Source organism: Dermacentor albipictus, chromosome 5 (genome assembly GCF_038994185.2).
Source record: "Dermacentor albipictus isolate Rhodes 1998 colony chromosome 5, USDA_Dalb.pri_finalv2, whole genome shotgun sequence".
Classification (NCBI taxonomy): domain Eukaryota; kingdom Metazoa; phylum Arthropoda; class Arachnida; order Ixodida; family Ixodidae; genus Dermacentor; species Dermacentor albipictus.
The window spans coordinates 30,095,376-30,112,598 of NC_091825.1; the positions used below are offsets into that span (position 1 = coordinate 30,095,376).

General features: G+C 45.0%; 2 protein-coding genes across 7 annotated transcripts in view; one reads left to right on the forward strand and one right to left on the reverse strand.

Moving 5' to 3' along the window:
* LOC135913836 (glutathione S-transferase 3, mitochondrial-like) overlaps positions 1-9,833 on the reverse strand; it is a 92,576-nt gene extending 82,743 nt beyond the window's left edge. The window contains exons 1-2 of one of the 2 annotated variants that reach the window (XM_065446528.1): positions 9,677-9,783; positions 9,329-9,461 (exon numbers count right to left, since the gene is read on the reverse strand). The gene's annotated coding sequence lies outside the window, so the exon portion shown is untranslated. Of the gene's footprint in view, positions 1-9,328; positions 9,462-9,676 lie in introns of both variants that reach the window. The other variant, XM_065446527.1, reaches the window with a different exon arrangement.
* Positions 9,834-10,023: 190 nt separating this feature from the next.
* LOC135913839 (WD repeat and coiled-coil-containing protein-like) overlaps positions 10,024-17,223 on the forward strand; it is a 90,179-nt gene continuing 82,979 nt past the window's right edge. For all 5 annotated transcript variants that reach the window (XM_065446532.1, XM_065446534.1, XM_065446535.1 and 2 more), the window contains exons 1-2: positions 10,024-10,214; positions 11,031-11,166. In XM_065446532.1, the coding sequence (XP_065302604.1) occupies positions 10,160-10,214; positions 11,031-11,166 (191 nt within the window). In that variant the 5' untranslated portion in view covers positions 10,024-10,159. The remainder of the gene's footprint in view (positions 10,215-11,030; positions 11,167-17,223) is intronic.

The window sequence follows — 17,223 nt, forward strand, 5'->3', positions numbered from 1 at the left end:
GGATAATGAATACCTTCTTCCGCAAGCGGGATAGCCAAAAGTGGACGTGGAGGAGCCCGAACGGCGAGACTAGAAATGAAGTAAACCTCATACTCTGCGCTAAGCCTGGCATCATAAAAGATGTGGACGTGCTCAGAAAGGTGCACTGCAGTGACTATAGGATGGTAAGAACTCGAATTAGCCTAGACCTGAGAAGGGAACGGAAGAAACTGGTACGTAAGAAGCCGATCAATGAGTTAGCGGTAAGAGGGAAAATAGAGGAATTCTGTATCAAGCTACAGAATAGGTATTCGGCTTTAACTCAGGCTTTAACTTTAACTTTAACACCTTAGTGTTGAAGCAACGAACGACAATCTTGTGGGCATCATTAAGGAGTGTCCAATAGAAGTCGGTAGTAACACCGTTACACAGGAAACCAGTAAGCTATCGCAGGAGACGAAAGATCTGATCAAGAAACGCCAATGTATGAAAGCCTCTAACCATACAGCTTCAATAGAAGTGGCAGAACTTTCGAAGTTAATCAACAATCAAACCCCGGTCCTCAGTCCCCAGCAGCTGCGAAGCAACTGACCACGGCGGCGGTCAGACCTGCGACGCAGCAGCGGGTGCTAAGAATCCCTGGCTCCGGACAGGTAGCCATTGGAATATGAACCTGGCAACGTTTAACGCTAGAACGTTATGTAGTGAGGCGAGTCTAGCAGTGCTATTGGAGGAATTAGAGGGCAGTAAATGGGATATCATAGGGCTCAGTGAAGTTATGCCTGAGGCCAAAAGATGCATTACCAATGACTTGTTTATTAATGTAGATCAGCAACTTGATACTGACTGTATATTTCTGGACTTCTCGCGAGCTTTTGATTCTGTTCCTCATGATTTACTTATTTTCAAGCTTTCTCTTCTTAATATTGACCCAAACGTATTTGCATGGATTAAGGATTTTCTCTCTAACAGGACCCAGTATGTAAGCGCTAATGATTATACCTCCAGACCTTGTTCAGTTACCTCCGGTGTACCGCAAGGATCCGTACTGGGGCCCCTGCTTTTTCTCATCTATATTAATGACCTTCCTGACTGTATCTCTAACTCAATCATTAGGCTGTTCGCGGACGACTGCGTCATCTACCACAAAATAACTAACCTTAATGATTCCAGTAAGCTTCAAGATGATCTGGTTAGTGTATCAAATTGGTGTAACAAATGGCAAATGCAGCTTAACACAAATAAATGCAAACATATGCGTGTCTCCTGCCGCTCTATTCCTTCTGATCCGCCCCCCTATTCTATTAATGGTACTGTCCTGTCGGTTGTTAACTCTTATGAGTATCTTGGCCTGCATATTAGTAGCAATCTTTCGTGGAACATGCATGTTGAATATATCACTAACAATACTAACCGAACATTAGGTTATCTAAGACGAAACTTTGCATCCGCTCCGACCTCACTAAAGCTTACTATGTTCAAAACGCTCGTCCGTCCAAAATTAGAATATGCGTGTGCCATATGGGACCCTGCTCATTCCAATCTCATCAATTCACTTGAAAGCATTCAGAACTTTATCCGCTTTATCCGCTTTATCCGCTTTATCCTGTCTAATTATTCACGTCATTCTAGCGTAACATCCATGAAAAAAACATTAGATCTACCTGACCTTTCACTACGTCGCAAGCATTCTCGCCTTTGTCTTTTTCATAAAATATACTACCTCAATCCTTTCCTGAAAGAAAATTTCTTCACCAGACCCAGTTACATCTCATCTCGCATCGATCATCAATACAAAGTTGAAGTGCCAATTTGCCGCACTAATTTATACCATTCTTCATTCTTACCAAGAACCGCCACTGCATGGAACCGCCTTCCCGCCTCCTTAGTCACCATTTGTGACAGCACCAATTTCAAGCTTGCTGTTCAAAGTGCCTTATAGTTCCTTCATTATTTTTTATTTTTTCTCGTTCTGCAAATAATGTACTCTACCACTCCTTTCTGTTGTGCCTGCCGGCCTTGAAAGTATGTACAATAAATAAATAAATAAATAAAAGAAGAAGACAGGTGACATAAGGAAGTATAGTATGGATAGAATTGAACATGCTCTCAGGAACGGAGGAAGCCTAAAAGCAGTGAAGAAGAAACTAGGAATTGGCAAGAATCAGATGTATTTGTTAAGAGACAAAGCTGGCAATATCATTACTAATATGGATGAGATAGTTCAAGTGGCTGAGGAGTTCTATAGAGATTTATACAGTACCAGTGGCACCCACGATGATAATGGAAGAGTAGTTCAGAGGAATTCGAAATCCCACAAGTAACGCCGGAAGAAGTAAAGAAAGCAATGGGAGCTATGCAAAGGGGTAAGGCAGCTGGGGAGGATCAGGTAACAGTAGATTTGTTGAAGGGTGGTGGGCAGATTGTTCTAGAGAAACTGGCCACCCTGTATACGCAATGCCTCATGACTTCGAGCGTACCGGAATCTTGGAAAAACGCTAACATAATCCTAATCCATAAGAAAGGGGACTCCAAAGACTTGAAAAATTATAGACCGATCAGCTTACTGTCCGTTGCCTACAAAGTATTTACTAAGGTAATTGCAAATAGAATCAGGAGCACCTTAGACTTCCGTCAACCAAAGGACCAGGCAGGATTCCGTAAAGGCTACTCAACTATTGGCGGCGAGGAGTTACGGAGTCGCCATCTATCGGAAGCGCCTGGCTGGCGTAGTATGAGGGATCACGTGGCGCGCTCCTCATAGGTTTTGCGGTCAGCGCTCACTGAAAACATCACGCGCGAGCTCTCCCGGACATTTCTGTAAGTACTTTCGAAACCAGAGAAGTTTCTTACTGTCTAAATAATAATCTTGGGCAAACTGAAAGCACACAATCGTTTACAGACGCTATATCTCTACCGAATACGTACGGTGAACTCCACTGCGCTCGGTCGCCGCGATGGAGTCTATAGAAAGGTAGGTAAACGCTGAGAGCAAACTATGTGAAATATGTTCTTATAGTGTTTGTATAACTAAATAGAGTGTAATAGAACGAAGCCTCAATGCAGCGATCGCGCAGATTCGCAGCGAACGACTGCGCGTCTGCATGCTTGTCCGCGCACTGTTTCGCTTTCACCGCGCGCGCGTTTTCGCGCCGTGCCATGAGCTTTAGGCCGCAGAATATGAGCATTTGACAGCATGCAAGCAACCATTGTTGCGTGGGCGCTATCACAGCTGTTCAAAAGTAATTTCATTGTAGAGACTTCGACGCCTACGGGGACTGTGATGTGCCGTCGCGACGATTCAATCTTTTTTTTTTTCTAAATTCTTTGACTTTTCAATACTGTTTCTCCAGTTGCGTCGCACTGTATGTTTATCGGTGTTCTCAGCGTGCAATTTCCCGCTGCTCCTTTTTTGTAATCCAGTGCATTAATTCATAACACAAACATGACCATATGCCATGCTTTTTTTAAATGTGCTTCTTACCGCTGCCTTTCCACTCCACTCAACTTACCAGTATCTATAGCATCGACAAGTTCATAGACCAAACCGTCACGACATTAGTCGGGCAGCGGACTCGGGCGAGCGTCTCAGTGCGCGTTTTCAGAACATCGCAGACCGGGCGCCGTAGTAGAAATCTTCCTCGCGTCTGTGCTTGCTGCATACCCGAGTTGTAGCCGATGACTGTTTGCCGGTTTTATGTTTCGCGAGCCGAGCTTCACGCAGCTTCTTGTCCTGCGGGTACGTGTGAATAAGGCTGACACCGGCCTCCGTTACGTGCGTCCGGCCCTGCGGCACCGAGCAGTAGCCTACCATGTTGCGCGCCTTCAAAGGCAGCCACTACCTATTGTAGTGCTTTCAAGCGTCGTAAAGGAGACACTCGAAGCTGGAAAATTTCGCCTCTAAATGAGGACCGCAGCGTACGAGGGAATTTAAACTCGTTTCCAGCTTGCTTCGGCGCGCCCGAAGCAGCCGACGCGGCTGCTATGTCCACGTGATCCCTCCTAGCACGTCACGCCGACGGTGGCGCCAGCTATTCCAGTGGTGGAGCTCGAGGCCAATAGACCATATTCACACTATCAATCAGGTGATAGAGAAATGTGCGGAATATAACCAACCCTTATATATAGCTTTCATTGATTACGAGAAAGCGTTTGATTAAATCGAAACCTCGGCAGTCATGGATGCATTACGGAATCAGGGTGTAGACAAGCCGTATATAAAAATACTGAAAAATATCTATAAAGGCTCCACAGCCACCGTAGTCCTCCATAAAGAAGGCAACAAAATCCCAATAAAGAAAGGCGTCAGGCAGGGAGATACGATCTCTCCAATGCTATTCACAGCGTGTTTACAGGAGGTATTCAGAGACCTGGATTGGGGAGAATTGGGGATAAGAGTTAATGGAGAATACCTTAGTAATTTGCGATTCGCTGATGATATTGCCTTGCTTAGTAACTCAGGGGACCAATTGCAATGCATGCTCACTGACCTGGAGAGGCAAAGCAGAAGAGTGGGTCTAAAAATTTATCTGCAGAAAACTAAAGTAATGTTTAACAGTCTCGAAAGAGAGCAGCAATTTACAATAGGTAGCGAGGCACTGGAACTGGTAAGGGAATACATCTACTTAGGGCAGTTAGTGACGGTGGATCCGGATCATGAGACGAAAATAATCAGAAGAATAAGAATGGGATCGGGTGTGTTTGGCAGGCATTCTCAGATCATGAACAGCAGATTGCCGTTATCCCTAAAAAGAAAAGCGTATAGCAGCTGTGTCTTACCAGTACTCACGTACGGGGCAGAAACCTGGAGGCTTACGAAAAGGGTTCTACTTAAATTGAGGACGACGCAATGAGCTATGGAAAGAAATACAGGTGTAACGTTAAGGGATAAGGAAAGAGCAGATTGGGTGAGGGAACAAACGCGAGTTAATGATATCTTAGTTGAAATCAAGAAAAAGAAATGGGTATGGGCAGGACACGTAATGAAGAGGGAAGATAACCGATGGTCATTAAGAGTTACGGACTGGATTCCAAGGGAAGGGAAGCGTAGCAGAGGGCGGCAGAAAGTTAGGCGGGCGGATGAGATCAAGAAGTTTGCAGGGACAACATGACCACAATTAGTACATGATTGGGGTAGTTGGAGAAATATGGGAGAGGCCTTTGCCCTGCAGTGGGCGCAACCAGGCTGATGATGATGATTATGAAAAGAGAATGAAGTGATCTAAAAAGTACATTTCAGAGCCCCTTAAATTGGCTTTCCACAATCGTGGGAGGGATCTTGCTTCCGTCGACGTAACGCGACCGGCACAGAGTGATTCGCGGAAAGAGGGCCCCTCCTCCTCTGGCTATACCGAGCCTGCTACAAGGAGGAGGGCGTCCAGACTCCGGTTATACCAACCCTCAGGTCTGGGAATTGCAGACGTTTGTCCTTCTCTTTTGGGCGTAGCTAGTTAGCGGAAGTTCCCCTGTGGAGCTTAACAGTTCGAGGAAAGGGTCCTTCTAAAGTCGCACACACACACACAAAAGAGGCCTGAGAACACTGCGGGGCTTCCGCCCAAACGGCACACTCGAGATGACCATGGCGAATTAGGAAGTGACGCTTTATTTCGACGAGGCACGGTGGATGAAAGTCCTTTCTGCACGAGGTGCCAACCGTAGCAGAAGTCACGCTTCATTTCGACGAGGCATTGTGGGAGAAAGTCCTTTCTGCACGAGGTGCTAGACGCCAGCCGTAACAGTAGCAATCGCACAATGTTCGAGAAAGGAGGTAAACGTACTATGATTATGGATTAGGTATACAAGGTAAGCCCCCGAAGGTGTTAAAAATCTTTGCAGAGACACGCGCACTTAGCATGGTGCCTTTTCAACAGCGCTGCTTCCACTCAACGTGCCAAGCCGTCAGGAGGGTACCCAAGGAAGGTGGGGAAGGGCCCGTCCCGAAGTTTCTGCGCACCAGCTGGCACGGCCGGGCTAGAGGGGTCGACGCGTGCGCAGCCAAACTGAGGCGCAGTTAACCGGCAGCGAGTGCGCAGGGAATATACCTGGCACAAAGCTACGTGCCAGGTACACAGGTTCACACCAGCGGGAAAAACGCGCGCCGTGTGCCGCAGGTTGCAGAAGACGCCAACAGTGGCGTGGCCACACTTGCGGGCGTCCTTGCCGCCGCGGCAAGAAAGCGAAATCACTGTCACCTGGATTCACTGCGAATCGACGATGCTGATTCCCTTCGCGCGTTTGCACGCGCGAATGAATCTGCCGCTCCTCGTTGGTATCCCCAACCGGCGGCGAGCGGCCTGTCGCAAAAGAGCTCCAACACCCATCCGCTTCGCGGCAGGAAAAGTCGCCGCTCCCCCGCTTTCGCGGCATGCCGCGCGCGTTCATGCCGCTAGTGTAAACGACTGCCGCCGCGGTCGAGTGCGAGGTCGTGGAACACACGCGCAACACCTCGACGAAGCGATCCCCTTTGTGTCCATGGCGGCCTGGCTCTCGGAAAGGCCGGCACCGAGGCCGCGACCGATAAAGAGAAGAACCGAAGATGCGGCGGCACTGGCGGCAAGCGCTTTACGGCCGGAGCCCTAGTTCTGTCCCCCAAAAGGAACTTTCAATTGTCGTTTACCGTCGCCACGCTAATTGTGTAACTTTTTAAACTAACATTAGGTTTCTTTCTTTCCTGTAGCATATGTGTGCATACGTTACATATAATATAAAATGTTGAATGCCTTCTTACTGTATGTTTACCGTTATTAATGTATTTTTGAAGTGAACTGCGATTACATATGCATCTCGTAAGACCATTTTTTTTCTTTCTTTCTATTGTTTTTCTATATTTTGAAGTCAATGATGTACACCAATACGCAACGAACTCTTTTAGGTTGTTTCATCAATATTAGTCGCAGCGAGCATTCATCGCAATAAGTTCGCCCAGATCGGTACCAGCTAAGCAACAATAAATTCTCGGGCACCCGATTCTTGCTCATTCAAAAAAGAAATCACGATGAACGCAGTGAATAATAATTACGGTTCCGAAATATACTAGAACATTTACGTCATTGAAAAGAATGCCTAACGCTTAGAAATGGGCTACAGAAATTGCTGGCATTTGTCACGCTTAGGTTTCACAGAATCTTTTCTCCCTCTCTTTCCCTCTTCTGTCTCGGAAAGTGTTAAGAACATTGCCGAAGGCTGTCGGCCACACCGACAAAGCATGTTAATGAGATCGTTGGCCAACTATCAATGAAACGTACTGCTCAGCGGGAGATAGCAACAAGTATGCCGTGAACGCCATTTATATATATACAATTCGAGTACCCAGGATTTTGACACAGGAATTCGAAGACCTGGCAAATGCGCCACGATACCACCTTTGCTATAGTGCGGATCACATGCATGGTTTTGAATAAGTCAATCGCGACTTTTGTTTGCTCAAAAGAATTGAAAGCCCCCTGAAATGACCGCTTTTTGGAAAACGAGACGTCACCAGTGCAAAGCGACAGCTGCCCTAGCCGCCCTTTCCCTGGAAGAAACGGTTCCAGGACTGTTTCGCGAAGTGCACGGAAAGACCGTCAGCGTGTGGAACTACACTGGTTCATGCCAACACAAGCGTTCGTTTTCTTTTAAAACGTGACCCCTGTTGACGGAGACGCGGCACGAATTGTACGCGACTTCTGTTCATTTAAACGTCCGAGTACCATACGATGAATGTGGCGCAGCAAGTTTTGTATATTTTATTCGCAAACAGTGAATGCACACAGATACGAAAATATAATTGGGTGAATGGATGTAATGGATGTAAGGATGTAACATCCTGTGGAACGGGGCGGTGGGTTGCGCCACCAAGCCCTTGCTAATATAATGCCTAATGTTCCACCTAGGTAAAGAAAAAAAAGAAAGAAAACCACGATGAATTCCCATAAACAAATTTCATGTGAACTCTGCTTTTGTGCGTCTCAGTTTTTTTTTTTTGTCGTTTCCCTACATTTTTCCCACCGATCTTCCAATCATTGTGTACCAGTCTTTGTTCAAACGTTGCTCAAACCAAACGCTCATCCACCAATCTTTCAATCGTGTGCAAGTCACTGCGCAGCCTGCATCACGCGCGCAGTCCCTTCCCGTTTCGTTGGCGCAAAGCTGTGAACATGCACGTACACAGAAAGGGTACACAAACGTGCGTCTGACGAAAAACGCATGAAAAAAAAGGGAAAGAAGGAAGGTCTGTTTTACTTGGGATGTGCCAGCACACTTGGGACATTTTTCGCTCACACTCTCAGCAAGTCAGTGCTAATGGACACGTGACCGGAAAACGGTGTCTTGAAGCGTTTCGAACGGGGGCGCCAAAAATAATCGCCGTGCTCGAACGTTCCACGGCTGATACGAGAATATCAGGAGTGCCGTAATGCTGGGTTCTATAAACGTTTGCAGCTTTCTTTTGCAATACAGAATCTAGGTCAGTAACAGGTGCCACTGATAGCCCGTGTTTTGTCAGAAACATTCAGGACACAATTTAGGGCTTAATATAATTATGACTTGCAAGTCCAGCTGCCGCTTCCTGACCAATACTGCTGGGGTATAACCACGCATACGAAAAAAAAAAAAAGAGAAGACCTCCGGGAATTTATTTTGCGTGAACGAGAACATCCCAATTACAAGCGCAAAAGTGCCAGGGGCAAGTCAGCCGGAAAAAGCGGTCGTCCCGTACGAGCGCATTGCGACACCGCTGATGCAACAAACGCACTGTGCTTGTAACATTTCAGCGACGCAAATCACATCGCCAATTACCTCAGGTTACGCGCAGAAACTAGCTGGACCTTCTCTCTCTCTCTCTCGACATTACGATCGCATACTTTGTCATATACCGTAAGCAGCTGGGCTGTACAGAGAGCGCCGGCTATGCAGGTGTGTCTGACGCAAGTCACCTATAAATGTCAGTGTTCTGCCGGCTGGACAACGCCAACTGAAGCTTGCACATTCACATTAAAAGCAAAAAAAAAAGCAAGTGCGAAGTAGACACCAAATCGAGATATCCAATGAATACACTAAAATAGTGCCGGTCTGCGCGGCCGATTTACAAGCACTTCACTGAAGCGACGTCACAAGCCCGTTTTCATGTTTGCATAGTCGCTTTTTATTCGTATCACTGTGAAAGATGTTAATAGTTTCCTCCCATGCGACTTTATCCTTTCCCTTCCCTCAAACAACACCCCGCTCAGCGATCAGCAACAGTGCGGTCAACATTGATTTGCCTTACTTTTCTTTCTTTAAAACAAATTTTAAAAAAATATGTAACTTCTACTACTACTACGGTGAGTACCGGTATGCATGCGCCAATTTGCTTGATTTTGCACAGACTTACCGGTCACGTACCACAACACGAAGCAAACGCGAAGCAAAAGGGACTTCGCCTTCCGCTGGACCCTATGTCGTGTTCGAAGTTTCACGATCGCAGGATTGTCACGCAAATCGATCTGCTCGCTTTCAACCGTTACCTGCAGCGGAAATATCGCATGTCTAACAAGAGACGATCAGACCAGTAGCATCATTCCTCTCGCAAGGCTAGAGTTTCACGCCGCTTTCGAAAACGCGCGTGCGCCAGGAACGCGCTGCGCATAGCCACGCCTACTGGAAGCTACCAATTTTGAGGAGTCAATACAGTTAAAGCACGTTGATAATAATTAAAGATGCAGAAAGTACAGTCGCTTACCCAACAGCTGTACACAAGAGGAAATGGGCGACCAGCCGGCGTGAAGGCCGTAGCAGCAACAGTCGCAAACAAGTTCCACGGGTAGCGCTGGAAGTGCTCGTACTTTGAGAGGCGCGAACGGGCACGACTTGGCGCGGTTACCTTGCGACAATGCGCGCTAGCTGGCGCCACTATATAGTCAATATTTTACAAATAGTGAAATTTATATACAAGGATCAAGTGCAAAAATGTTTCCCGATAATTTTATAATATGGGTATAATTATTAATATTATTGGGCGAAGATAAGTAACTGCCGCGAGCACAACACATAAAAAAAATATTCGCCACTCAGACGCGACATCTGGCAGCCACAGCGGGAACCGGCTACAAGCATCCCAGTGGGACTGCGGACTGCGGTCCTTCCGGATTTTGGAGTTTTTTTAATCGCTTCGATCGTGGCGATGTGTGGACGAGGAATGTGACCCCCGGCCCGAAAAGGAAGGATGGAGCTGTCGCGCTGTAGGATCAGGCGCACCGGATGCAATGCCCTGAGAAGCTGTTAGTACGCCTTTTCTCATCCCTCGCCGTGTGCTGCACGCCCAACCACGGCGCGCGCGCGGTCGCATTGCGTATGTCTTTCTAATCGGTTCTCATTCGCCGCGCGAGCGGGCCTCCCATCTCCGCCGCCGCCGCTGTCAAAAGCGCGCCGCCGTCGGGCTGGCGGCGTGCGCTCGGCGTCGAATACTCGGCGCAGGTGCGCGATGTGGCCCACCCTGCCTGCAGCTTCCCGTGCGTGCATGCCGCACTGATGGCCAGCGCAGAGATCTCGGCCCGAGCGTCGGGCATCTGTGCGGAGGAAGGGGAAAAAAAAAAACGCAGAGACGAAGGAGCGCGTACGGCCGGAGCTCATCTCGGCGCGCGGGTGGGACGGGCCGCTTGCGCGCGCCCGACTCCATTGAAGCGCGCGGCGTCTGGCGATCCCTAACGCGCGATTCGAAGATGTGCGTACGCGGCGACGTGCGGTCTGCGGTTTCACGACGAGGCGGAGTGTGCAACGCGCGCTGCCCGCACCTTTGCGATAGAGGCTACGGGCGCCGCCGGAGAGTGCAGGCGATCGCGCTTCTTCTGTAGGAGCCGAGCAAACTTTGCATGTTGGCCGTAATTGCGAAACAGTGCTCGGTCGGGACCGCATCGTTTGCTCCTCCTCGATCCACTCTCTCCGTACGTTCGTGTTTGAAGAGCATATTACATCGACCTTTCCATATATACATATGCGCTCCGGCTCCGGAGCGTACTACATGCACTCTCACATATACTATGGTTACATCGATTTTTTTTTTCTTCTCTTTCCGACCACCGCCTCGAAATCTTCAGGTTTCTATTGCACCGTGGGCCTCATCTGGGCGGACGGCGACTGCGTTTTCATCACACCGCTGCAGCCGCCCAAAAACTCGTCGACCAGTCATCATCAGGTCCACTTCTGCCGTCATCAGGTGCTCGGCTTGTTCAGGCGAGTGTGACCTAATTTTCTCTCGTCGCATCGCTTGGCGTGCGTCCTTAAGTGTCTACGTGATATCTCCCGAACCACGTATACCGCTTTTCTTACTTCAAAACAGAGCACAAAGCGCAGACGTTCTCTCGCGACGCAAAAAAATATAAATAAAATCGTACTCGATCGCCGAGCAGCGCTTCACATATCCTTTCACGTCCGGATCGCGCACATATATCGGCGCGCGTGCTCGTATTGAATAATTTATGGGCCAGTTTTTGATGCCTCAGTGGCGCTATAAAAAAGCCTCAGGGATGCTTCCAGCTATTTTATGTCCCCTTCTTATTTCTCTGCGTTGTGCATGCGGATCGATATCTAAAATCGCATATCGATGACCGCTCGTGTGTGAGCGCGCGCGGACGTGTTATCCGTGTGTTTTGTCCGGAGACGGATGGATGAAATGGTCCGCGGGAAAGAAGAATCGCGTGTTCATTCCAGAGGCCTGCATCTCTCTCCGCGCGCATCTTGGCCTGATCCCGTGCGAAGCCGAGGCTGCACCATGCAGTGCCTGTTTACATCCGAAACCGTCAAATCGCGACGACGGCTTTGCAGAAAGCGTGCTCAGCCACAGTACTATGTGCGGTGCGGTGAAGTGTCTTTTGAGTGCAAACGTTGCAATGTTCGCACAACCTCCGTGGCGTACGTACTTACTTTACGCTTACACTTGAAGGCGGAACGTTAATAAAATGCTCGATGGTAAAATACATTGATGTGAATATGTCTGCCTAAAACGCGGTTTAGTCTTGCAAACGAACTTTTCATTGACTAGGCCTAAACTTCGTTTGGGGACTTGCACATGTATGGAGGAATGTATACGATGCGCGACATAGTTCTGTGTGTTAATAGCGCCTATCCATAAAATTAGAGAACAGTGGCTTTGCAAATCAATTTTTTTCTCCTCCTTGATTCGTCATGCTGTGACGTCGTGAGACGTACGGAAATTAAGAATTTGCCTAATTTATATGCTGCGCCAGATGAGAAAATTAACTGTATGCATATTTCTTTTTGTCCTTTTAATTATATAATTGTTAAAGATACATTCAGCTCTAGTGTAAAGACCACGTGCTTTTATATTCCGCGCAATCAAGGAAGAGCTTATCAATGCCAACTGATGGAGGATATTCATATTTCTATTATGCACTTGAGATCAATATACCCAGCAATTGCAAGCAACGGATACCGGGGTCTCAGGGCTTACATCCTGACTCACGAACGCGTGATATTTTCATTGCTATATGCTTTGCAGTTGAGGTGAGCTTTTCCATGTTGCAAATTATATGAGGAACATTATACTGAAACTGCACATGCATGGTTAGGTAGCTACATAACTTCTCTCATGGATTCAGTATATGTATCACTTTGTCATATCAATGAAACATTGCTTCCATTATTTGTCAACAAAAGCTGCATTTAGTATTATATACATTGTACATGAACTTGCTACAATTGGGAAATTGTGCATTCACCTAGGAAATGTATTTAGCTGGGTAGTATTTAGTAGGAACGCATCAAATTGGTAATTGAGCTACTGAGTCAAGTAACAACAAATTTTATTTGGTATTGCTAGATATATCTTTTACTGAAGTAACCGATGTCGGTTTGTTGATTTTCAGTGTTAAAATATAACCACAAAATATTTTTATTTTCTCAAAAAACCATATATTTGACACTGTCTAGTGACATTGAATATAAGTTGAACTTCGATATATTGAACACGAACTAATGAATTATCAGACATAACGAAGTAAATAATGCCTCACCGCTGGTATTAGTGCAAATTATGTGTGTTTATAACGAATATCAGATATATAATGAAGCTATCTTTGTGCCAGATGCTACTTAGTTATGATGGCCTTCGACTTACAATTGTCCATCTGGCTCCATTGTTAACATATGTTTAACATTGTGCATGCTTCAAACCATCTGCTGCTTGCATTTTCGACTACTACTGATTGCATTATTTCAGCTTTGTAGCCACCACCAAGTTAATGAGAGTAATAAACATGTGTAATTAGCTGCAGAACTGCTTGTTTCATTTGGCAATTGACAGAAGGGAGTTGTGACAGGTTGACTCATAGCTCCTGATGGCTATCAGTGAAGACTCTCGGAATCTCATTGACTTTTCTTTTTATAGTGCTACGAGAATTATTCATTCTTTTTGAACTAATGACCTTTCTTTTTTCGTATGCTTTGCATGTAGTGGCAAAAAACAGTCACTTGGCATAGTTACATTCCTGTGAAGCTATGGTTTCTCATGTTTTTTTCGGTGATATTTCTGAGCAAGTAATTCTGCCCATGGTTCACATGATATTTAAAATTGACCCAGTAATGTTATAAGTGCTTCATTTTATCCAAGCTTTCTTTTTTATTTTTTCTCACCTTCTTTGTTTGATCAGCATAGAGTATCTTTTCTGTGCATGAAACAAATGTCTTGTAAGTAATGAATACCACAACAAAGTATATTTGCTAATTTTAAGTTCTTTTCTTTTTTTTGCAACAACTAATTCTAAGCTGAGTAAGTGGTACAGTATGGAAAAAATGTATATGAAAAATGTAATTGTTATCAAAATCTGGTGCACATAGGAAAAAAAATTGTGAGCAGCACTTCCTGAAAAAAAAAAATAATATCTATTTTCCACATTATCTATTGTTACTTTGATGATATATATTTCCCAGTTGCTGCTATGTGCACAGTGCAAGAGGTACTGCTAGCATTGTCCTCCTCTTTAGCTGTTTTTATTCCAACAGCAGTTCCAACAGCAGTTGGAACTGCTGTCCAAAAACAGTTGGAACAGTTGGAACAGTCCAACAACAGCTGTTGTTGTCTATATATTCTGTCCAAAGGAGAAACAGTACGTATCTTTATTTTACCATATTAAAACTATAATTGCATTTCGAAGATACAGCTTTTGATACAGTCACTCAACACTAGTTATGGTCTGCAACCACATCTCTCAGGTCTGCAAAGCCCCACCAGTTTTTGACGTCCCTTGACTCTTTATGGCTTGGTCAGAGAGCTAATATATGTAAACCATGTGGTCCCTGAAGTTGGACATACAAACTAATTAACACGCTTCTCATCCCCGTCCAAGGAGACCATTCTGAAATTTACTTTTACCTGTGCATATAGATCCATGAGCTGAATGAGGGTGACAGGAAATGTTCTGGTAGTATTCATAAGCCCAACGTGTCTCATTCATGTTCACAGCTAGTTCTGCCATCGTACCTCTGTCCTGACTCTGCCATTCATTTCAAAGCTTTTCCCAATCTCATACAGTCTTACTGAACTTGTGAAAAACATGCAACACCAGCAAATTTGACTCTAGGCCTCTCTACTTCAAGCTCGGCACACTGCTGACTTATACCAATGTCACACAGTTACTTTCGGTAGCGATCGGGCCTGATCTAGATTTAAATTCTCAACCGCGATTAGTTTGGTTCTGCTGCTTGCACAAAGGAACCAGTCACGACCGAGAAATTTGATCGGGCTTGATCACAATAGAAAGTGCACCGTGTGACGTCGGTATAAGCCGCAAGTTCATCGGTATCAACACTGGTGCAGCCGAACTAGTGGCTTTGGCTGAGCATGGATGATGCATTTCACAGAATGAATTGGTGTTAGTAGCAGCAAGAAAGTAGGAGCAAGAACGATGATGATAATGACGATGAAAAGATGGCGGAGAGGACACAATGCACAAAGGGATCAAAGAAAGGTAAACTGTCTTTTTTTAACTAAAACATGCGGGTGTGCAAATATTTGAAACTTTGAAAATCAGATATATCAGCAAATTCAATTGGGCCTTTGAATTACCTAGTCACTATTCATAAATACAAATACATATATTTTGAACAGCTTTAAAATATTTTCTATCATTAGCTGTGGACGACCAAACATAAGCTTGGAGCAAAAGTGGAACGAATTTCTTCCCAGAATTTATACCAGACATAAAACATGAGAAAGTCTCATAGCAAAGCACTTAGGGAGCCAGAGTTTTATGGCTACACTGCTGTCATTTGCACTGACTGAGGATTCTTGAGCACGCAAACAAACTGTTTATTTGTTCCCGATGCTTTACTTGTGCTTTTACTGAACAACGCTTCATAATGTGCAGTATAGTGACAGGAGCTTAATGACATGCTGAATATACTAAGATATGAATATCGTTTTTATTAATGGTGGAAATGGCCTGTTCTATATCTAAAGAAAACATTCGATATGCAATTCAATTTGCTTCTGGCACTATTTAGTTCATATTTGATTAATTCTCAAAAATTGCTATTTGCACACCTCTAATGGCAGAGTAGCAGGAACTGGAGTAGCTATCTGTACCTATCTATTAATTATCAGTGCAGTGAACCAACAAAAATTATGGCGCCTTGATCAAGTCAAAATAAACGGTCAATGTTGCGCAGCCCTTATTGTCTTCTTTACCACACGAGTCTGGCGTGATAATGTGGTTATGTATACTATTCCCATGCATGTCACAGTGAGCACTACAAATTGCCAGTTACGAGTCCCCAAACTAGTGGGATGTATCTGTCCTTATTCACTCCAGGAAATTAGTTCCTGCATCAGTGACTGGCACATAAAGAAAATGCCTCCGTTATTCAACAACAGTGATCATGCCACGGTCACACACCACATGCACAAACAACCCAATGCACCAGCAATGGAGGAGACAGCTCAAAGCACAAATGGTTGGTTTAAGAGGGAGTAAGAGAGAGATTTTCCTGACCTTCTGTCCAAAGTACATCCTTGCCAAGAATCAAGTGGCTTCTGAAAACTTGGCCACTTCTTTTAACTTTGCCTGTGGAAAAAACGTCTGTCAATTTTTTTTTGGGGGGGGGAGGGGGGGCATACAAAGGGATTGCAGTGCTACCAAATCTTAATGGTGTGACACTTTGTGGCTTGTCTATAGTCTATACTTGAATATTGCCAATGCAGCAAAAATTTCCACTCCTGAACACCTATAGTTTACACGTACTGCACACCTACCAACTTTTACGATTTTATCGTGAAATGCTGGATTTTTTAGCGCTCGTCTGTCTGTGTAATATCTACACAAATATTTTACTACCTTCTCATTTTGGGGGCATTTTAGGACAAGAACAACTTGAAAAAATGAAAAAGACATGCAGTTGCTAAGTGATCTTCATGATACAATTTTTCAGACCTATTGTGTCTGTTCTGCCTATAAAAAAAACTATGCAAAATATCTGTATAATGGGCTCTGTTGCCGTGACAAGTTCGTGTTCTCTTTTGTTTCATCTCTATCATACCTGTTTCAAAAAGTTGAGTGAAACCTTTCCACTATCATTTGTTTATGTAATCTAATTGTGTTTTTTCTGTCTTTCTACATGAATGTTTTTTTTCTTTTCTTCTTTTTTGTTAACAGCATATAAAAATGCATGTTTTCGGTCAACCACTATGACACTGCCCTGGGTATGAGGTGGCCAGGTTCCCCTCAAGCTGCAACCTGCAGCTTTCTCGCGTGGTCTTCGTCGCAACTTTGTTGCAGCATAAACTTCAATACAAATCAAATTATACAGCCGTTCTTGTGAACGTTGCATTAATAAACTTTATAAACATTTCTCCTTCACTGTGGCACAGTTCATTGTTGCTGTGTCTATATAGAGTCCCTCCCTTTTAAGTATTTTAGTATTTTTTGCCTTCTGCTGTAGCATATCTTTAATTCTAAGGCTACTGTGATCTGGGTCGTACATTCTTGTGTCAACTTGCAAACACGTTTTATCCGTGCTTGTGGAAGCTTGAGTGAAGGTAGATGTTCTGCACCTGTCATTCAGGGTTGACAAGAGTGGAGATTCGGCTTTGTCGGTGCAACATATTTATAAGTTTATAGCGCAAAGTCACTGAAGTTAAAGTGGAAATCCAGGCTAATCGGTTATCCATGATCATCTAATAACAGCACACAAAACTAGAGACAAACAGAGCGATGTTTATGTCTCTTCTGCGTTTGTCCCTCATTTTGCATGCTGTTATTTGATGATTAAGAAGTT